Raw genomic sequence first — 22,938 nt, forward strand, 5'->3', positions numbered from 1 at the left:
TTGCTTCTTTTGTTTATTAATGTGTTGTGCTATCCACGCATGAAATAAGCATCTCTGACCAAAAGATAAATACGAGGCCACAGTACAGACTCTGACTCGGTTGGTTAAATATCAAGACAAGTTAGACACATGTTAAACTTGGTTAGTGTGGCACCAAAGAGAAGTTTCATCTCTTATTTTGAGGCTGATTTGAAGCAGGCCAGCTACCATTTTTGTGGGCACTGGCCTGCAGTTTAATAAACCAGCTGTTAATTAAAATGACAGTCAGCACTTTTGGACAATATTCATCTTCTGATCTGCAACATAATGTGTGCACAGCAAAAAGTGAACCAGTTTCACACAACTCTGTCAGGAAAAAGGTACAGTGTTTACCTCAGATCACTGAGCGTGTGTGCTTTTTCTCAAAAAGCCACCCGCTCGATGATGCAAGATAAAAAGAACAGTGGATGTGTTTTGTACCTTTTCTGTGTGACCTCTCCCAATACTTTCACCATCAACCTCATGTCTTCTCCCTGTCCCCTGACCCCCGTGTTATCCAATCTCTGAGGAGCAGCACCTAGGTGGCGCTCTCCCCGGCTCCAGAGGAGGAAGAGGAGGCCCCGCTGGGCTTGGGCTCGGGCTGGTCGGAGTGAGCCGTCTGCGGGGACGAGGGGGTCGGCGGGTCCCCTCTCTCGCCTCGCTCCTGGAGGTTGCGCTGGTTCCTGGCGGCCTCGGTGAGCATCTGCATCCGGCGCTCCTGGTGCTCCTCCAGGCCTCGCCAGAGCTCTGCACGCTCCCTCTCTCGCTTCATCTCCCTGGAGAGGCAGGTCGAAGGAAGAGAGGAAACCATACCACATTATAATGCTTCTATATTCCAAAGAAAGACTTGAGTTATTTGAAAATAAACTAAGGCAAAACAAATGGAACTGTGAGCACAACTGTGAGTGATGACCATGGGAAGTTTTAAGCTGCTCACATGTAATTCATTAAAGTTATGACCCAGAAACAAAAACACAACAAAAACATTTTAACACGTTTTCCTTATAATACATATTTTTATATACATACATTTCTAATGTACAAGTTTTACTTGGAATTTTTACTTTCGCTACTTTGTCTACTACTCCTTTCCTCACTGACAGTTCTTGTTGACAAACTTTAATATTGTGCTTTGATATGTTTGCTTCATATGTGCGGTTGTGTGTGCCCAGATAACTGGTGTATTTTCTTGTGGTTTCACTGTGTACTTATCCGTGTGTACAACGTGTTGGTTTTGGAGCAACAAGAGAAGGGGACAATGGTTCCCTGAGTTTGTCCTTAAGGAGGAGCATCTCTGCAGGGTGGGGGTACAAATGGTGGCTGGGAAGATGCACTCCCTGCAAGGCTGAAGTCAGGGAGCAAAAGCCTGTAGCCTAAACACCATGACTGCCTGCAGTCTCACTCTGCAGGAATGATATGCACACAGGTGGAAGTGTTGGTAAATATGTTCTTAGTTTTGAATAGAGCCAGGCTAGCTGTTTCCCCTGCCTGGCTTTACACTAACGCTAACCACACCCTGACTCCAACCCTGCACTGAACCTAAAGATGCAAATACTTCCCAAAATGTTACTACCCTTTTAAATTAAGTTTCCCAGTCGTCTCCACTATCTTGAGTTTGAAAGAGGGTAATGAATAAGTGGAGTCATTATGCGATCCACGCTCAAAACATGACCTAAGCGATACATACTTACAATGTGAAATATAATGTGATGGATAATGGAACAAATACCGTTTAAAACATGACTTAAGAGCCCCTATTTCCTCCTCTTGTTGTCACTGTCGTATCCAGTGAGACACACACACACACACACACACACACACACACACACACACACAAAGAGAGTGAGTCACACTCACTTCTGTTTCTCCACTTTGTAGGAGGCAGTGAGGTCATCAAACAACTTGCTGTTCATCTCCATGAAGGTCTTCAGCACGTTGTAGATCAGAGACACGATGGTCCTGCAGGGACAGGACGAGAGGATAATGAACCTGGGTGGTCATCAGTCGCATGGAATTATGGGTCAGGAGACAGAGGTTAAAGGAAAAGCCCGTGTTTTTGGGGGATCAACACAGTGATTGCCTCAATAATGACACTTGGGTGATTCATGTGTCCCCTGTAGGTTAGTGCTAATGCTTTAACATATACTGCATTTTACATTAGTCATCAGCATTAATGGAAAGTAACTAAGTACTTTTACTTAAGTATAATATTGAGGTACTTATTCTATCTATAGCCTAATGTTTATTTATTTACAATCTAAGCATGAGCACGAGTTATGAGTTGTATTAATCTGTGTGTGTGTGTGTGTGTGTGTGTGTGTGTGTGTGTGTGTGTGTGTGTCACTGACTGGTTCCAGTGCTCCTTGGAGACTCTGTAGAGGGTGGCAAATACCAGCGGCAGGATGACTTGACAGTTCTCCTCTATCAGACTGAGGATGTATTCGTTGTTCCAGAAGTAAAGAGCCCGCTCCGCTACCTGAAACAAGCACCCAGACAGAAGAGTTACCGCTATCAGGCTTATCACTCCCCGTAATGTTTGTTTGTTTGAACGTGAGAGTGAGGGATGATGGCTTTAGGTTTAGGATTTTTAACCATTCCAATGTGGGGAGGTGTGGTGTTCACCTGGAAGTGAGGGCTGGAGATACAGGCTGCTATCTGTTTGAAGAGCGGCTCCTGGACCCGGATGAACTGAGACGGCTCGATCACATCCAGGATCTCCTCTATCTCTCCCAGGAACATCACCTGAACACACAGACACCAACACACACATTTCTATTATTGATCATTTAAGGACAGACAGAAGTAAACAAAAACATTACAGGAACATCTCTCTCAGGAATCAAAGCCAGAGACACAATTAACACAGAAGTCCTATAGGAAAAACAAATATTTAAGAAGTGAGATTATCACATGGGAATATGTGTCAGCTGTTTTTGGTGTGTGACTAATAATGAGAGCTGAGAAACATCAGCATCTTTTTGTATTACCAGCTATCTCACCTCTTTCTGCGTGCAGGTTTTTGGCCAGTACTTGAGCAGCCCTCTGATGATCTGCAGAGAAAATATGAAGCACATTAATTTGAACACTGCAGCCATTAGCTCAGCAAGGTAGTTGGCTGCTGTCCATCTGTGCCATCTCCATTAACTCATATTCATACTCTGGCTAGTGCATCAAGAAATATGTCGTTAATCATTTTTAACAACATATTTTTACATCTCATTTTTACTGTAGAGATGTTGGCTGTAGGTACTCTAATTCAACCTCAGACCAGCAGAGTTGAGTTTACAGTGGTGAACTATTTACAGGACTAACTGGTAATGTTAAAGAATCACTTCAGTGTATTACTTCTTCAGTCTTAATTTCACAGTACTGTCCATTTTTATCCATAACGATTGCCTTATACTAACAAAAGAAATGCTGATATGTGAAATGTTGGAAATAATTCCTTATTACAATTACATACGTAGTTGAATCAGGGAGTCTGTCTTTAATCTGTGATGGATGTTTACAACACATTTTGAGTAGAAATAACTTAGGCTAAGCTGGGGGTTTGTTTATAGCAGTGATAATTGACTTTTTGACGACTGGGGGGCAGCAGACAAAGCTGCATAACATTGACATTAGCAAACATTTATTTTATTGATTTAGCAAACATGTCAGCAAACTTAATTGATTTACACATCCAGCAGTTACAGAGCAACATTAGTATTCAATTAGAAATTGGTGTTTCCGGCCACCTTTTGAATATAAATCCAATATTCACTGTCTTTTTAAGCAATATTTTGGTCTCCTCCAACTCCTGAGGGAAATATGTGGCTCTTCAGTGGCCAAATGCTAAACTATGATCACCAGCTGGCCTTTAACTTTGTCTGTTTGGAGCTGGGCAGGTAGTGGACAGTGGTGTGAGAGCTGTTGCACTAAAAACAGGCCATTAAATCAAAACCATCAGCTCAAAGACGCTGAGGCCACAGAGCTGAGAGGACCAGAGTGATCCTTATGTCATCATGTTTAACAGCTTTCATATTACATGTGGTCATTTGAGCCATTGTTTATACAAAACTGTTTAATAGTGCAGCTTTAAATCCATTTTATTTTTTTCTTGCCACAAAACTAATCACTTAATCATCCTTTAAAATTGATTAGCATGTGAGTTGTAGTGAGTGCAGTAAGGTCACGAAAAAACAGTCTTACATATTCAGTCACGGTCGCATCTTTCTCCATAAACTGCACCACACAGTAGGCCAGCTGTAAGGACAGAGGAGATGTGGTTAGAACACACACACACACACAAAACAACACAAAAAACATACACATTCCTTAAAGCTGTCAAGGAGACAAGGGGGATGTTAGCACTTATCCCATAGGATTACACACTGCTCACACTGCTAAAGATCGGAAAGACAATTTTTCCAAGGAGAGATGTGTGTCACGAGTGTGTGTGTGTGTGTGTGTGTGTGTGTGTGTGTGTGTGTGTGTGTGTATGTGTGTCTGTGTCTGTGTGTATGTGTGTGTGCGCTCCTACTTCTACATCAGCTCTCGTCTCCTCTTATATGATCTGCAATCATTTCCTATTATTAAGCGAGTGTGTGCATGCGTGCCTGTGTGCATGTGTGTTTTGCGGTTGCCCCCTCCGCCCAGGCCGGTTGCCGTGGCGAGTGGGCACCGTGGCGACGGAGACTGTGTGTGCGTGTGTTTACTTCGGAAGGAGTGATGTCACACACACAAAGTCCCTTAAGGGCAATGTGAGATAGAGTTTAGACCTCTTGTCTGTGCCTCTCTGTCTCTCCTCTTCTGTCCTATTTATACCTTTTCCATCTAATTATTACTGCACTCGTCCATTTCATGACTCTCAGATGAGTAAGTTCATCAAAATAAAAGTATGCTGGATGGTCCAACATTATAGTTACAGACAGTAGAGGTTGTGTACTGTCACATTGTTGATGGTCGTTCTCTATCTTTTTGTAGGACAATCAGATTTAATTTCTTTCTTCTTTCTTTGTTGTTTCTTTCTTTGTCTTGTTTCTGACCTGTGGCTCCAATGTCTGCCTGTCTGGCTCTCACATCTTCCATAGCTTTCATCTTTTTTGCCTCCCGTCTAAACCCTTTCTTGTTTGTCTTCTCCTCTCACTCCATCCCTAACGTTCCTGTCCTTCATTCGCACCACAACATGGTTACAGAGGCAGAGGGAAAGAGGGAGCAGAGGCTAAAAAAAAGGTCCGGTGAAAGCAGGGATGTCAGGCTTGAATAAGAAGAAAAGCAGGAAAAAGAAGGGGATTAAAAATAAAGGTGCAGATCGGTCAAACTATTTAAAGTATTAGCGAGGCATTAGAGAAACGACTTAGGGTAAATATGATTCTGTTGTCAGGCCAGGATTTGTGGGTGCAGGAGGTCGTTGTTAGGCTAAGGATTATGGACACTGTAGTCTTTTAAAGCCTGAGATTTTAACCATATTGATTTGTCAAGGTGACAGGTCAAATTAGGGTCTATTTTTGGGGATGAAGTCATTCTACCTCTAGGGCTTGCTTCTGGCCTGTAAAGCTGTTACGACCTGCACATCAAACAGTAGCCTTTCCATGCTTTTATTACTTCACCAGATATAAACACAGCTTATTCACAACCTGTGAATCATGCTGACTCATTCACAGTGTCACTTAGTTTAACGTCAAACTGAAATTTGAATTCTCCTCACTTTTTGTGTGAGAAAAGTTTCGGTGCAGTGGATCTTTCCATTTTTCAAACAAGGGTAAAAACATTTGTCATTAACATTCACATTCGTGGAAACACAGTTGAAGCTTCAGGCTTCTTGGTGGCTGGCATTTGAACGATTGACTGGGGTGTTTTAGTGTCTTAGCCCTGAGCGCATCTTTTCCCCTTCATCAAGCCTACATAACATTTGGGGGGACACATCATGCAGTTAAGTGTGTATTCCACTTGAAAAAGTAGAGGCTAGTTAGCTTAGCATGTGATTGCCAGGGCTGACCCCCACTAGAATTCATCTGGGAACTCGAGCACATCAGGGCTGTGTAATGTGTCTGTTGCACAGCTTTAAGTATTTAAAGCTAGACCCCCAACACGGACCCTGACAGAAAGCCGCCCACCTCTGAGCCTGGTTCTGTTCGAGGTTTCTTCCCATTAAAGGGGAGTTTTTCCTGCCACTGTTTCCTAATATAATATCTGATGCTGCTCATGTGGGGATTCTTGAATCCTTAATTTTGAATTCCTGAATCGTTGGGTCTCTCTTAATTAAAGAGTGTGGTTTAGACCTGCTCTTTATGGAAAGCGTCTTGAGATAACACTGTTATGAATTAGCGCTATATAAATAAAGATTGATCTGGCCTTAGCTGTGAGTCTTTGACGGGTCAGGGTAGCAGACAGGTCCAAACTCAAAGCGAGCGGCCCGATAGCCCAGCAGTCATGGAGTAACGTAGACATACGTCAAATCTCACTTGGGACTAAGCAACGACTGATCACCTCCCAAGCTGGTTAACAGACAGCGCAGTGTGTTTGCTGGGCCTGAAGTGCATTTTTGATTCACTAAACAGTGTATTTTTAGTGCCCGCCCACACAGATATTGCACCAGAAAGTGACGTACCCTGGAGATCACTGTTGTAGGGGGTCGATCTACTGCAGCAAAAACTTCCTACTTAAACGTCTGCTTTTTATAATAACAATTTTGAGTAAGTTAGTGTTAAGGATATACTGGTTTCTCCACAAAATATTTTAATGTCAACACAACTTTAAGACACTCATATGAGCTTAAAATGTAAAACCACTACATTTGCCTCCTGATATCTGTAACCACGATGTGTACCCTGTAGTGGCTACACAATTCCGCTCAAACAGCTGTTATTACAAATCATTGACATGAATATAAATGAGAAAAGCCTTCACAGGCTACAGGAAGGATGATTCATATCTATTTCACAGTGTTGAGGAAGCTTTAAGATGAATAAAATGCGCCGCTGTGATATTTTATTTCTGTATTTACATCCAGAACTGGGTCACTCCTGCACAGCCACACCTACTGAGCACAAAACTGCTGTCCACTCGCGCTGTGTCCCCGGTGACCCTGTCAAACCGAGTGTGTGTTTGAGTGTGTGAATTATGTATGTGTGTGAACCACAGGGAGAGAGATGCGGGGAGGAGAAATGTAGGGCACGGTGATGCTAAGACCCACAATACAAACACACACACCTACACACACACACCTCAGACCAGTTTGTGGAGAACAAACTGTACCTTCTGCATAATCAAACAATGTGTGACACAAATAAAATGAACAGGCACACACACAAAATAGAGTGGCTACCATCTGTGTTATCAAATGTTATGATAACCAAAACACACACACACATGAACACACACAGACCAAAGGAACTGAAGGCGCACACACACACACACACACACACACACACACACACACACACACAGTGTAATTCAAAGGTGAGGGCCTCTCTCTGCAGTATTATCTGTGACTCAAATCTGCCACCCAGTGGTACATTTCGCACATTGCAGGAATCCCTAACAAATTACACTGATGTAGAGTTGATTTATCAAGATTAGAAAAACAATCACTTCCTCCTCGGTTTTTTTCCTCATACCTGCATATATTTAAGCCATCATTTGGTTGCTAACTGTTGCATAAACCAGAGAGACCAATCAATCTTTTGACAGGAGATTTCAGTGATGCTGACAGTTGGATTACTGTGAGAGCAAAACGCAGGCTAGGCGGTACAGTAGAGAATCCCAGTTTGATTCTATAATAGCAAGAAGAGTGTACAGTACACCGAAGCATACAGCAATAGTAGAAAGTATTTTGGGTCTCATTTGACTGTTCTAGTTTACATTTCAGTCGCTTTTATACCAAACATGATCAGATTTTCGCACAGATTTTTTATGCTTGAAAAAAAGTGAAAATGATGTCCAGAACACTGGCACAAAAACACAGCAAATAGCATCAGTGTTGGCCTTCAACAAATCATATGAACACACGTGAGAAATGGGTGGCAATGCTAGCCATTATGTACAGACTAATATTCGAAACATCGGTGTATGCAGAATATGTCACTGACCTGTGCGTGAAAGATGGAGAGAGATTTTGCCGTGTGTAGCGGGATGAGAACCCGAACGAGGAACTGCTTGTGTTCGGCCTTCAGGGGCAGGGCGAAGCCATTTATGATGCTGGAGAAGAGGAGAGGACAGTCACAGTTAGATTGTGTCAAACGTATTGGAAATGATTACGAGAGTATTGATTGGGTTAAAGTTGAATCTAGTGAGGGCTTTCAATATCAGATAATCTCTCAAACATTTTTGAATTCAGTTTATCAATAAAGCCTTTAAAATGCTATAAAATGTCTCCCTATTTGATTAACATAGACATGAAACTGCACATTTTCACATTTGATGCCTTAAAACTGATCATCACAGTGGTTGATGATAAATTTCAATCAATTAAAAAATGGACTCTGCATTAAATTAGATGCTGCAGGTGGTCCAGATCAGCTGTAGAGGATTATAAAACAGGAGAACCACCATCTCCTGTGAAGATGTACCAGCACTTTGCAGTCTAATGGCACTGAAACAGCACGTTACTCCTAAAATCTACCATTCACATCTGTGCGAGCGTGTGCATTCGCCTGAGTGGTGGAGTCTATTCTTGTACTATGGCTGCTTCCATGTGACTGGACAAATGCTCACTACTACACTGACTGACAAAGAGGTGGCTCAGCCTGCGGAGGGAAGAGTGTGAGCAGCGGAGGAGTGGGACCTAAACTTGGAAACACTTATTTAGCAGCGCTCTGAGCAGTTTGTCAGTTTGACTATTTATCTGTTTGTCTCTGAGTCTGTCTGTCTGTCTGCCTTCGTTTTCTCTTTGTTTAATAGAACATGCCTTCAATAAAATCTCCCTCCTGCTGTTCCTCTAATCTCTTTCTGCCTCCCTCTCACCCTTTTTCTGAATACCTCTGTCCTCACCCTCTCTCTCTCTCTCCTTCTGTACGATGCATCCTCCCTCGCCCGTCTCTCTCTCCCTGTCTCCATGTGTGGGAGGAGCTATAAATACCTCTGTTACCACCAACATGAATACAAACCTCTCTCTCTCCTCTCCTGCTCTTCCTCCTCCTTCCTCCACTTCTGACTCACCATTCACTCACTCATCCTCCCTCTTTTCTCACCTTGGATTCATCCTCTCGCTTACCTTCCTCTCCCATAGTTCTCAAATATCAAAAGTCTATTGATTTCACTTTTTGACGAGGTGAAATGGTGGCTATGGGTTAGAGGGAAGGTTTTCAGATTTTCTATGTGCATCGTTATCCTTTATGTTGGGGGAGAGCAAAAGACACAGCACTTAAGGAGCATTCAGACAAACCACTCCAGCATCTCTTAATCTCCTTCAATCCAGCCCTCCTTTCAACACTTTTTACTTTCTTCTATGTTTAACATCAATAAAGATTATTTAAAGGCTCTTCTGTGTCAAATTAGTGTTGAATAATGAAAGTCAAAGACAAGAGGGCACAAGCTAGTTTCCAGCCACCAGAGGTCTTTGTGAAAGAAATGAATATTTATTCTCTTACACTGATTTGTTTGCTGGCTTTCTGATTTCTCATCCTCCAGCGTCGTTTGCTTATTCTCTTTCTCTGCCTGTTTATGTAACGTAAGTATGTCAGTGCAACAAACTAACTAATAAGGAGTGATAAAGCCTCGTAACGTGGCTATATCTTGCATAGGAGATACATTTAGTTTTCTAACTTTACAGGAACTAAACTGTGACTACCCTGTCCTTTTATGCATGTTAGCATAACAAGGCTACTAGCTAGCTAACTTAAAGGTCCCACATTCAACTCATTTTGAAGTTCATACTGGTATTTAGAGGTCCTACCAGAACAGGTTATCATGGTTAAATGCTCAATAAACACATTATTATTTTCACAGTAGAAGTGGCTGCTGCAGCTGTTTTCAGCCTGAACGCTCCAGAACAATCTGCTGCTCTGCTCTCGCCTTCCACATGTTCCTGTTAGCAGGAGCAGGTGTTAGTAAGGCAAAACCAATGGCGGACAGTGAAGTGAATTCAGGAGGTTTTCAAAGGGCGGGGACAGTCCGTCTGCTGAGGGGCTGGAGTAGGTCACATGATCAACAGACCCCCTTATGACATCATAAGGGGAGCCAAATGTAAACGGGGTGTTTTCACACATAATGACTGACGTTTAACTTGTTTGGTTGTGGCTTGGACTTTTATTACTCTCCATCAAAGTGAAGACTCAGTTTTAGCAGCACCAGAAAGCTGGTTAATTCAGAGAATCTTTCTCTGAAAAACTATGAGAAGAGCCAAACGACAGCAGCTAGCTAACAATGCAAACACTGGCTAACACACACTGGATAATGTAAATGATACAGCGTTGGAGGTGTTGGTAGGCATGTTTTTTCACTTTGGACAGAGCCAGTCTTCTGGTCTTTATGCTAAACTATGTTAGCCACACTCTGACTCACAGACATGACACTGATGGTGATCACTTCTATCAAAGAAAGAATGGTGAACTATTCCTTTAACTTCATTTTGCATACAGACAGAGTGAGGAAACCAAACCAGATAATATCATCAACCTTGTTTGTATTCATCCTCCATTTTGTCTCTCCCTTTCTCTCTCCTTATTACCATCATCTTTCCATTCTTGTTCCCATTGATTTGTGTGTGAGCACAGGCGGAGAGACATGTTTGTTTATCAGTTTGGCTTCCTTCCTTGCTCTCTCTTCATTTCCATCCTCCTCATATTTCTCTAACTGGCCTCAGAGACAGTCAGAGAGTCATTTCTCATTCACGTCTTTAACCCTCCTCTTATTTCTGTCTCTCCATCCTGCCACCGACCCCCCACCTTTATTCATTTCCCTCACCCTGACTTATAACTTATTTCTCATTCTACCTGGCTTTGCACCAACATTAATGTTAGTGTTTACCTGATAAGAAAGAGGGAACTGTGATGATAAATGAAAAGTAAATGCATATTGTTTCCTGTGTTGAGCAGTTGCAGTAGTGGTTATGCTTTGTTGCAATTTTTCCTAGTTGCTTAATTCACTTTGATACCAGCTGCCTCATGAGTAGGAGCAGCTGGCCAAGTACAGTATGTGTATACGTAAGTGTGTGTGTGTCCGTTCAGTCAATTCCAAAGAGATTTCATCAGGCAATGATATACTATAGGAAAGTATTCTTTCCTTCAGAGGAGCAGAATCTGTGATTGTGGATACCAACCTGCCGAGGATTTCCAGAAGTTCCGCTACTCCATTGAAGTGCTCAGTTTCATATATGAACCTGAGGATTAGATACAACACACACACACACACACACGTGCAGTAAGTAAAGCAAAAAGCAGGAGTGCAATTCTAGAAATCAAAACATCTGTAAATATCTGTAAAATTATAAATCCATGATCAATATCATGATGTACCATGTTTGAAATACAACTTTATTACCTCTGTGATGTTATCATGTGAGAGAGAAGTGAAGTACAACAGCAGTTACACAGATATATGCTCATACTACGTCTTTTAGTTGTCAAATGATAGTGAAACCAGTTAACTAAGACAGAAATAGAGCACGTTGCAGCATTGCCACTGTCCCGTGCTTGAATTATATTTCAAACACATCAATTCAGCCGCACTTGGTAAAGGGACAAGATGAAACATGATTGTGCTGTACATCACAGCACTCTTGTTGGTGTTTAACCAATCATTTGAAGAGATTTTGTGTCACTACACAATCATTTAACTCTCAGAATAGATGCAGGACGGCTGATTCAGTGAGTGTTACGACTGCAAATGTGCACAGTCATGTTTGTGCATGCACAGAGACAGAAAATACTTCATGCAGCATTTTGTGCTTCTCAAAATTCATACAACATTTCCCATGAACCCTGGTAACTACTTGTCACATTTATGATGCCACTACTTGTCACCCATTCTCCTGTGTGTCGTCCCTTATTCCCAACTGACATCATATCGTGCAGGCCATATTTACAAGCAGCTGAGTGGGAAAACTGTTACTGCCAGCCTCCTAGATGTAGTTCAGGAGTCAGCAACTATTTCTGCAAAGCCATCACCACTGACAGGTACATATTAAAAAATATAATAATATAAGGCTAATTTAGCCTTAATTCTTGTCGGACATCAAGACTAGGAAGGACAGTAACCACATAAAGTGTGAGTGCTCCCATGCTGGAATAACAGGAAATTTTTGGCTTGAATTAAACTTTTGTCAGGAAATGACAGACCCTTGATAACACTAAATATACATCCTCACTACTCGTTTAAACTTGTGAAAAAATGTTCCTGTTTGTGCTGTAAAATCCTCATTGTTTGGTCCAGTGGCACACCAAGCTAAAAAATGCAATACAAAGATCATAAACACAGCTGCTCTCCCTACAGTCGGTCTTTGTTGGCTAAAGTTTGATTTATTGATGTTAAAATGCTAGAAATAGCACCTTTAAATGCTGTGCATTGGATTGGGGGAAGGCAGGCTGTACCTGAGGAAGATGTTGTTGATCTGTTTGCGAATGTAGGCTCGGAGGCCCAGTAGTTTTCCATAGACACGGTGCAGGATGGTCTTTAGGTACTCCCTCTCCCTGGGGTCCTCGCTGTCAAACAGCTCCAGGAGCTACACAAACATACCATAATTACACACACAAATACAATACGCTTGTTATATGGGTTTCCAGTCTCTAACCTCCTCCCTCCTACATCCTAATCCTAACCTTAAACTCATTTTATCTATTTTTCATACAACAAGGACTATGAAGTCTTTCAGTCAATATTTTATACGTTTCACAACCGAGATAACAATATTTGAGAGCACTTCAGCAGAGACATGACTAGATTCTGCGATGGCTGCTGTTTCAAAGAGCAGTTTCTTTTATTCATACCTTTCCATTCATCAGGATTTTCAAAACATCTTAGAGATCAGAATTTGACAAACTGCATCTTTAGAGAAGAGAGAGAGGATTACCTGCAGGACAAACTTCTGGTCGACATAGCGTTTGGCCATGGAGGGCTGGAAGTCCGGGCTCTCCAGGAAACGCAGAAAAAACTCGTACACCAGCTAACAGAGTCACAAAAAGCAAGCGATTAGATGTCATTTAGCATGTCTGTGTTACAGTTTGACTGGACTTGACGCTTACGTTCTGACTAATTTCTTCCTGAAGGTGCAGAATGGACTGGACACCAAATGTTATCTGGGCAAAAATTAAGAGTCTGTCGAGGAGATGTGACACTCGTCTTTGCTAGAGGTCCATTTTGTGATTGAGCCTGATAAACCTGGTACGTTTTAGCATACTTGTTTGCTTAGGAAAGCAGATTTAACTGATCTAAAGGACCTCAGGCTCAGGTACAGTATGTCTATGTGCAGATAAATGCTGAACGCTGCATTAAAGGCAACACCTGGTGGGAGTTGTGTGCATTATGGCACTGCCCGCCCTCCCAAATATAGTATATATTATATAGTTGGGCCCATTTTTCATGTCACTTACTGACACTGCATTGTGTTTAATAACAAGGCAAGTACATCATGATAAATCCCAAACTTTTTTATTTTCCATTTTTTTGTGAAAAAGGCAAAAGTCAACACATTTTGCTGAACATATCCTTTCGAAGACAAATTCTCCCTTTACTTAAGCAAGGGAAAGGCATGAAATTATGTAAATCGGGACAATATGGTCATCATTTTACCTCAACATGAATTTTTGCATGTATGATGTACCTGCAGATGTGGCCAGGAGGCTTCGAGTGTCGGCTCGTCTTCCTCAGGGTCAAACTCCGGATTCTCGCTGGGTGGGAGAGTCCGGAAGATGTTTACCGAAATCTGGAAAACCACAGAGGAAGTGGAGGAGGGGAACAGAGTAATGGGAGTGTGAGGAAGAAAATGGGAAGTGGAAAAGATGAAAATGGACGAGAGGTAAGGATGGATGTAGTGACGGGAGGGGGGCGAGGGAAAAAACAGGTCAGAGAGAAAAGTGAAGTGAAAGGGAAAGGAGGTGGAGAGGTAGAAAGAGGGATTAGGAAGAACCGAACGACAAACAGTTAATGTTGTGGATATCCTAGACAATATTTCAGGGATGTAATAGCTGTAAAAACTAGGTCTATGAGTCTCTGATTGTTTTTTTGGCTCTCCTGGTGCAGTAGTCACAGTCATGGCAGACTAAAAACACGTACAAAAACAACCTTTGACTCATTTCTAAACCTCACCATGCACATCACAGATTTGCGTCACCACACCCCAAATTAGCTCTCAGAATAGATTCAGAATGACTAGTTGGTGTTATAAAACAATTTCAATTATCATTCAAATTCAAATTTCATGGTCCTATATTAAGAGGACAATTAGGTGGGTTTCTATTAACTACATGAAGTAAATAAAATATGTAGAGCTGTCGTGTCCGGTGGCGACACTGCTCTATTGTATCAGATGTCATAGTTTCATAGTTCATAGTTCATAGTAATCATAGTTTTCACTAACTGTTTTCCTCAGCCATCGTCAGCCATATTTGATGGTGTTCACAGACTGAAATAATAAGCCATGCAGCTTGACTGCTCGCAATGTCATGATTTATTCAACAAGAGCATTTCTACTGGCCGTTCGGCGCATAAACTATATTGCAAAAAGCAAATGTGGGAAATCCCAATGCCCCAATTCAACGATATTTTCTTTTCCATACTTTCTTATCTCCACACCTTTGTTTGCATTAGTAAAATTTATCACTGCAGGAGGATACGAGCTCATTTCACCCTTACTCTCAATTTCAGTAAAAATCCACAACGTTTCCATGTTTGGGAAACAGAAGTTTCTAACATGACTTTACAGTCTTGGCCTCCCTCTTCTACATTACACTGATTCTGTTCCACTGCACTTGGGCTCTGACCTATGCACCGATTAGCAACCTCGATTATTAAGCTTTTTTTTAACCTTGTGGCCACACATTAAAGCGGTCCTTTCATCCCGTCTTCTGTCCCATCAGCGTTTTCACATCCTCTGGGTATAGTGACTCCATAACATAAGCTATATCCTCTGCTTCTTTCCTCAATCCTTTTTTCCTTCCTCCTCTTTATATCCTCTGGGACCTTTAGCACTCTGTGATGGTGTCCGCACATTTTCCACCACTCTCCACTTTATATTTCTTGTCCCTCCCTCACTTTCTCGCCATCTGTGCAGCCCATTGCTAGTTAGCATCCTTTGTTAACGCTCTCTCTCCTTTCCTTTCCTTTCCTCCCCTTATCTTTCTATCCCTCAGTTCCTTTCTCCTCTCTTCTTGCTTATAACCTCAGGTGGCTCCACCAAAGCTCACTATCACACTGTCTACCTTCTGTCGTTTCCTCCTTCTTTCATCCTTGTTTCCTAACATAATGTTTCCAGGTGTTATGGTGAAGATTGACTGATGTTCAAATTCTTGGCATTTGGATTCTCTCGTTTGTCTTTTATTTCTATCTTTCCATCCACTAGACAATCATTTCAACCCACTACCTCCCTTCTCCTCCTCCCCTCCTACCATCTTGATAGCCTCTGGGTACAGAGGCTCTATGAGGACTCCTCTGCTAGTGGCCACGCTCTCCACCAGTTCGTTGAGCGCAGCACGTTTGATCTCCTTCCCCTTCAGGTCAGCCACGCAGTCCAGGAAATCAAACAGCACGCAGCACTGCTGCAGCTTCTTACAGAACAGGTCATGTAACTCTGCCACCGGGGCGTCTGGATGATTGAGAGGCAGGAAGAAAGAGAGAGTGAGAAGGAGAGAGAGAAGAGAAACATTAGACACAAAGGACAAAAAAGGCGATGCAGCTCAGCCAAATCCAATGGCTCTCCTGAAAGGCGCTTTGTGTTTGGTAGTGAATCGTTTGACAAAGTGGGAGTGCTGGAGTGTACAGAGATGTATTCTACAAGCTAGATCTTCTCTCAAAGGTAATGAGGGAAAGAAAGCAGACATTTACTCTACAAACACATTTGTACACACCCAGACCCCCACACACACACCTTCCCTCCAGAGGGCTGTGTTGTATCTCAGTCCTATTACCTGTCAGATTCATTCTCTAGACCTGTTCGTCACAATGAAACAACCTGCTGCCGGCCGTCAGATTAAAACCTTGTACCTCCAAAAACACCACTTTTCACAGATGTGGAGAAAGCAGCTGATACCCATGGATTGCTGAACACATACAATGAGTTTTAAATTGATTTCACAGGCCGGAGGGGGTGTGAAAGTTAGCAGCTCAGCCTGTAAAGCACTATGCAAGAGGTTTTTAAAAAAATGAAGAAAAACACCAAAGTAGAGAGTTACAAGCTGTGACAGCAGCCAAATGGAAATGCGTGGCTCTTTTTCTAAGTAACCAGATGATTGATGACTTAATAACTAAAAATAGCATTGAAATATCCCAATTTTGTATGCGAGGTTTGGTCTGAACAATATTCTGCTGGTCTATTTTGGGATAAATGATACATTAGACACACACACAAAAAAAAAAACAACTATTCATCTTTGCAAATGTTTCAAAGGGATTCCCAGCATGTTTGTCAGAATTGCTATGAAAATTACGACAAGGTGAAGTGGACAGACATTATGGATGGATCACCTTTGAAACTATGTTCAAGGTATGTTCAAGGCTGTAAATCCTTTTCCAGCTGTAGTTTGTATAGTACACAACCTTGGCATTAACATGTATGACTGACTGTACATGACCTCACACAAAGTTCAGCTGAGGCTAATGGGAAAGTGAGTACAGAGTGAGTACATTCATCCAGAGGGAAACATGAATGAGCGCAGCAAGTTTCATGGCTATCCATCCAATAGTTGTCTAGACATTTTACTTAAGACCAAAAATGTCAACTTCATAGGTGAGTAGATGAAAAGTCTGAGTCACCAACATCAGGATTCATCCTCTGGAATTCATGAAAATCTGTACATAATTTAATGTTTGATGTTAATAGATGTAGAGCTGGACTGACCAACCACCCATTATGTATGGTGCCTAATCAATCAATCAATCAATCAATCAATCAATCAATTCACCTTTATTGATCCCCCAAGGGGGGAAATTCCATTTTTACAGTGGTGGGGAAAGTGGGGGGAGAAAAACAAGAGGAGAGAGAGGGGAGGAGAAAAAAACATGCGACACCAGACTGTACTCATGTGGAGTGCAGTGTGGGACCGGTAAAAAAACCTCAGCACATATTTTTGCACATCACATGACAATAACAACATGGCAACAGGGGATGGGAAAAGGGGAGTACTACACTGTAAGCAATACTATGCTGCTTATTTACCTTTCAACTCAAAATGACCCAAAATACTGACTACTGGGCTGAGGGCAGCCAGACACTGACTTCTGTGCCACCCCAAAAAGAATAGTGGTCTCGGCCTCTGTCCCTCTGTAGGTGCACTGAATGTAGTGATTACTCAGTGTGCTTACAGTCTTGAACAAATAATCTCCCCTCTGTCAGCAGTAAACAATGGACCTCTACCAATGGCTGGGAAGCAGTCTAGACTAACTGTGAAGTTGGAAAGAGGATGATCTAAGGCTCTCTCGCACACACACAAACAGCAGGAGCAGATTAGATTTAACCCTTCTTAACCCCCAGGTGGGAAACACAGAAGGGTTTAGGGGGGCTGACTGGAGCCCTTCCAGACCAGACCCCCTCACCTCTTGTGGGCACACCAGGACCATCTGCTCCCCTTGGCACAGAGCTGAACAACGACAGACAAAGACTGCCCTTTGCTTGATGTGTCGAGACTTTTGAGACCATTGAAAGTGGCCTGTGATTCTATCAATTATTACCAACTATGCTTTTTATACTTTAGATGGCAGAGAATCTGTACTCAAAGGATTTATTTGAAGTCTAATACATATCAAAACTACCAAGTTGCTGTTTGATAACGTCTCGGATTGGTGCAATGGAAAAACTTAAACTTAACCTATACAACTTCATGTATTAGGGGTTAAATTCAGTTTGAACTGACTATGTCAAAGCTGTCTTCTATTCAGGTAAATTTCTCTGAACTTGTATATATGTAGACAATCGTGTGTTTGTGTGTAAAGGGTCGCAATTCTGGGACTTATCACCTATGCATAAACTTGCTTCAACTTCCTCCGTGACTTTTCTTTAACCTTCCTTTTTACCCATTTTACAACTACAGTTGACATCTATGAGTGCGCCCATTGGGCTGTATGAAGCGGTCAGTTTGTTCTTGAATTACAGCCATTTCTCAGTGACTGGACAAATGTGTGACAGCAGAGTTCACACAATTTTCGGACTATTTGTGACGGAAAACAAGTGTGAAAAGTTTAAGACCGTGAACTATTTCTTCTAACTTTGCTTGAGAAATTAATACGAGTCTACATCGGTATGGCGAACACAAACTCCTTCTGCATTTGAGGTTCTGTGGTTGGTCCTGACTCTTCGCCGTTCTTCTAACTCTCTTCCTCTTCTACAATAGCATCCTGTCCTTTCTGTTTCCACCCCTCCATGCCCCCTTCCCCCCCTAATCTGCCTCTTCCCATTCTTTCTATCTCTTTGTCCTTCTCTCCTGATTTCTCATACACCCCCCCGCCCCCTTGTTTCTGTTTCCTCCCTCACTCCCTTCCTGTTCTCCCTCTGTAGACAGACTGTGAAGGTGAAATCTAATCCATTTTTAATGGAGAGTAATTGTATGAAGATGCGCCGTGCTGGGACTGAGGAAAAAGACCAGAGCGAGGTGAAAAGACGAAGGGAAAGAAAAAGCATGTATGTTTGTTTGGGAGACAGAGAGAGAGACAGGCGGTGAGAAAGAGGGAGGAGATGAAAGGGATGAAGAGGCTTGGTGGGTCATGTGAGAGCAAGTGTGGGAGCGAGCGAAGAACATGAAAGAGCAAAAGAAGAGAGGGAAAGTGTTGAGTGATGACAGGCGCAGACATAGCCACTGTACATATTTTAAGGCAAAGCAGATGGGCTAAACTGGCCACCAGTTTTACTGTATTGTCTGTTATCATGTCTAATTCCGGTAGAAAATGCTTACATTTAGAAGAAAGAGACAAAGTCAGTGCATAATGAGGTAGTGGAGAAACCAAACTGAGGTTATACTGGGTGAAGTGAATTTTTAAGTGCTATTATTAGTTCAACACAGGTCGCTCCTGACCCATTCATTCAAAGCAGCTTTTAATACCGCGCCGGTGCAGTGATTAGATTAATCACAGCGAGTGAGTCATTTATGACTGAGCTATTTTCATGTTTTTGACAATACAAATCGGGGTTTTGAATAAATAACAAACCAAGCTGTGACTATAAAAATCAAAAATACCACATTAAATGCACATAGCCAAATTTTACTACTTAATTTATTTCATCTTTATGAACTCAGAGCCCTTGAGATTAAAAGTCACATCGTCAATATGGCACCTCATCACCAAAGTAACATTACCACAATTATGAAATCATGTTCAAACAAACAGTCCGTTAGAACAGCAGGCTTACAACACACAATCCAGCTTAAGAAAACCAATTACACTCTTCAGTTATTCTTTTATAAAAAGTAAGCTATCAGGGCAAATACGAAGTGCTTCGAGCTTTGTATTACTATTCTTAATTCTTTGTTCTTCATATGACAGAAGATACAGAAGATCTCTGCAAAATCAAATTAATCAAAGAATAATTCATTCACCACTTTTATTCCCCTTTCTTCAGTGTCTGCAGAACCTACAGCACTACTTGTTTTCCTTTTTAAAGCTGCACTAATCAATATTTTTATATTAGCAGTGGATCTATTGTTTACATGTATTATGAAAGAGGTCACTCATACTGACAAACTCACAGGGAATTATCACTAGATTCTGCAGTTCCCTCGGTCTTACAGTGCATATTAACATCTTTGAGCTTATTGTTTTGATTAGTGTGCCCACATCATCATTGTTCTGGTGAAATGCAGCTCTAATCAAGCATAATTCAAAATGCACATAGCTGTTTTCAGTAAAAAAAAACAAAACACATTGTGCACTACCTGCTCATCACCAAACAGCAGACAGACAAAAGTATTTAGCAGCTTAAGAGCCAGACATTTTTGGTGGACACAAAAAAAAGAAGGAAGGCTAAAAGGAGAGTAAATACTGGCCTTACATTTTCCAGGTGGACAGAAACACAAAAGAAGAAGTTGAAAAGAATGGTAATGTTACTCTGTGCATGCTGGCTGTGTAAATAGGCAACATTCAAAACATCAGCTTGAGGGCATCATTCAGTAACAGGTCATCACTAGTGCTGAGTATTGATACTCAATACCTTAATCGTATTTACCAGAATAACCCAGTATTAATTAGTATAGAAACCTCCCTAGTCAAACAATACCTGAATTCATTCCTTCTTGAACCCAGATATAGAAAAAGTACAATTTGCATGGTTTTGATCACAGCCAACCGCGACCACAGCAGTTACAGCCTGTAGTGTGTGATGTGTGGTTAAGTCAAGTTCACACTTGTGGCCAAGATGCCACAAAAAGAGTGTGACTATACTACCAAAGGTATCAAATGAAGTACTCTGTTGGTATCACTTTAATGGTATTGGTACTAGTATTGTAATCTTTTAAACACCACCCAGCCCTAGTAACCACATGTCAATGTCGTGTTTACAGCTTGTACTACTATCCCCAAGGGGCCAAAATTCAATTGTCTCTGCTTTGAAATGACTTTAACTACCGACTTTTGTGTGTTAGATGTAACTAAGTAAACTAGACTAGTAAGTTTTACAGTGGAAGGCGTCCATCCTGCATGTCAGCTCATGTTCATTTGTAAAGTTAAATATTATGTACACAGAGTGTCTCATTCAGTTTTACAAAGTGCTATCTAAGAAGTGTAAAAAAATCTTTTGGTGCAGGAGGAAAAGTAATGTGACAATAATTTTAACAATAACAGAAATACAGAATCCAACATTCAAATTTAGACTGTACTGTAACAAGAAAGGAAAAGAAAGACAACAACAAAAATAGAGGACTATTTTCAGTGGCGGATTAATACATATTTGGTGCCTAAGTAGCTATTTGCAGCAGGATGGTGTATGTTGTACTGAATCAAAATAAACGAATAATGTAATGAAGGAGCATGTCACCCAGTGCACCAGTGTAGCTTCTCCAGTGTTTTTAATAGTTTTTGAACATAAATAGGATATAGTGAAAGGGCAGATTAGGCTTTGTTGACAATAAGAAAAACAGGGAATATCTGCAGACTCCTCCTTTAAATACACAGAGGAGGAAGAGGCTGGATGAAAAAAAGACGAACACGACGAAGCACAGAGAGGGAAAAGGCAGCATGTGACGTGAAGAAGATGGTGAGAGCGAGAGTGGGGGGGGGCGTCAGGGGTGGATGGATTTGGTAAAAGGAGCAGTAACGTGTGAGACTGACTAGTGCCAAGCAGCCTGCAACAGCATCAAAACACAAACACACACACACACACACACACACACACACACAGCTGCACAAATCTAAATATAGTCCTGCTGGAGAGAGACACGGAGAGGAGAGGAGGAAGAATCTGGGGAGGAAACAGGAGGGAGGAGAGGGGAGCGGTATAGGGTTAAAAGATGACATCATCCCCTTCGTCCTCCTCTTGCTGCTTCTCTCTCATCTTTCCATCACTAGGTACCTCCCTTCTTTTCCTCCCTACACTCCCTCCATCTTTCCCTTCGTCTCCTCCACCCATCAATCTCTCAGAGGATTTTTTTTTCTCCTCAAATGAGCAAGTACAGCTCTAGTCTTTAAATAACAGTTATTCTGTTTGGGACTGAGTGTGTGTGTAATTGTGTGACAGAAAGAGACAGAACGAGAGGAGGACAGCTTCTGTTTTAGCTACCATCCAAGCCGCCTCTGCACCTCTGTCATTAAGCGCACACACTCATGCTCGATGCACAGAAAGAGTGACGCAGGAGGGAGGGGAGGACAGGGAGGGAGGGGAAAGGGGAGAAGGAGACAGACTGAGATAGAGGCAGCTAAAGACAGAAAGCAGGAGAAAGAGACAGTTATAAATAGTAGAAGCAGCAATCAGGAGTGAGGCTCCATGTAGCGCAGGAGTCAGGGCAGTATAAATACCACCTTAAGGCGTTTAAGTGACGCGCTTTAAGTCCATCTCTCAATTTAATCCTCCTTAACACATACACAACATGACAAAACTGACCAGGAAACGTGTACAATGCATTATCCTTCATGCTGCTTATAGACAACCCCATTAGTGAATGAAAATGAGGAAGGATGTTACCCTCCCCCTCACTCTCCCCATCTTCAGATTTTCAAGAAGACTTGAAGAGTAAACAGCAATTTACCTGCTGAGAAAGAACAGGACGAAACATCCTGCTGCTTTAAATTAGAGCAGGAGATACTTGGAAGTGGCCGCTTGGTGATGGTACTGAGAATGGGTAATGAGACCGGCTGGGTATTAGCATGTATGATGCAAACAGAGCTGTATGCACAGTCTGTTACTGGTTATCAAGCTGATCTCGCCGATAGAATTAGGGATGAAAAAAAGAGCATTTTTGGACACGCTTGTTCGCTCTGCTGAGGATGTTGTGTTTTGTGCCGCTCCCAGTCAGCCTGCATGTCCGTCAGCAGGAGATCTCAAGTTATGAACAGATTTTTGTGACATTTGGTGCCAAGGAAGAATTCATTAAATTTTGACTTTTATCTGGATCAGGAATTCCCACTCCACTTAACTAAAATAACAAGAACAGAGTCTGGTTTCCAAATTCTACAGAATGTTTTCAGGGTCAAAAAAATGTGTGTGTGCTCTCTGTGGCTCTCTTTTTATTCCTCAAGGTAGTGACGACCCTGTAGAGAATAACCACCTCAGGCACCATGCAGACTTTTAGAGTCTTTCAGCGCATTGTTTTGGTTCTAAAAGCCCAAATTTTCTTGTTTTGGTTCGGTCTCAGTGCTCTCATCGAC

At 41.9% G+C, this 22,938-nt stretch overlaps 2 protein-coding genes across 2 annotated transcripts in view; both read right to left on the bottom strand.

Moving 5' to 3' along the window:
- Positions 1-22,938, bottom strand: part of LOC139222726 (DNA ligase 1) — a 94,002-nt gene that overhangs the window by 32,439 nt on the left and 38,625 nt on the right. The window lies entirely within an intron of this gene.
- ppp2r5b (protein phosphatase 2, regulatory subunit B', beta) overlaps positions 396-22,938 on the bottom strand; it is a 33,184-nt gene continuing 10,641 nt past the window's right edge. The window contains exons 2-13 of the mRNA XM_070854468.1: positions 15,543-15,739; positions 13,760-13,861; positions 13,010-13,102; positions 12,531-12,661; positions 11,261-11,320; positions 8,091-8,199; positions 4,210-4,263; positions 3,018-3,068; positions 2,641-2,760; positions 2,367-2,494; positions 1,876-1,977; positions 396-794 (exon numbers count right to left, since the gene is read on the bottom strand). Of these exons, the coding sequence (XP_070710569.1) occupies positions 557-794; positions 1,876-1,977; positions 2,367-2,494; positions 2,641-2,760; positions 3,018-3,068; positions 4,210-4,263; positions 8,091-8,199; positions 11,261-11,320; positions 12,531-12,661; positions 13,010-13,102; positions 13,760-13,861; positions 15,543-15,739 (1,385 nt within the window). The 3' untranslated portion in view covers positions 396-556. The remainder of the gene's footprint in view (positions 795-1,875; positions 1,978-2,366; positions 2,495-2,640; positions 2,761-3,017; positions 3,069-4,209; positions 4,264-8,090; positions 8,200-11,260; positions 11,321-12,530; positions 12,662-13,009; positions 13,103-13,759; positions 13,862-15,542; positions 15,740-22,938) is intronic.

The sequence above is a fragment of the Pempheris klunzingeri genome, chromosome 23, assembly GCF_042242105.1.
Source record: "Pempheris klunzingeri isolate RE-2024b chromosome 23, fPemKlu1.hap1, whole genome shotgun sequence".
Lineage (NCBI taxonomy): Eukaryota > Metazoa > Chordata > Actinopteri > Acropomatiformes > Pempheridae > Pempheris > Pempheris klunzingeri.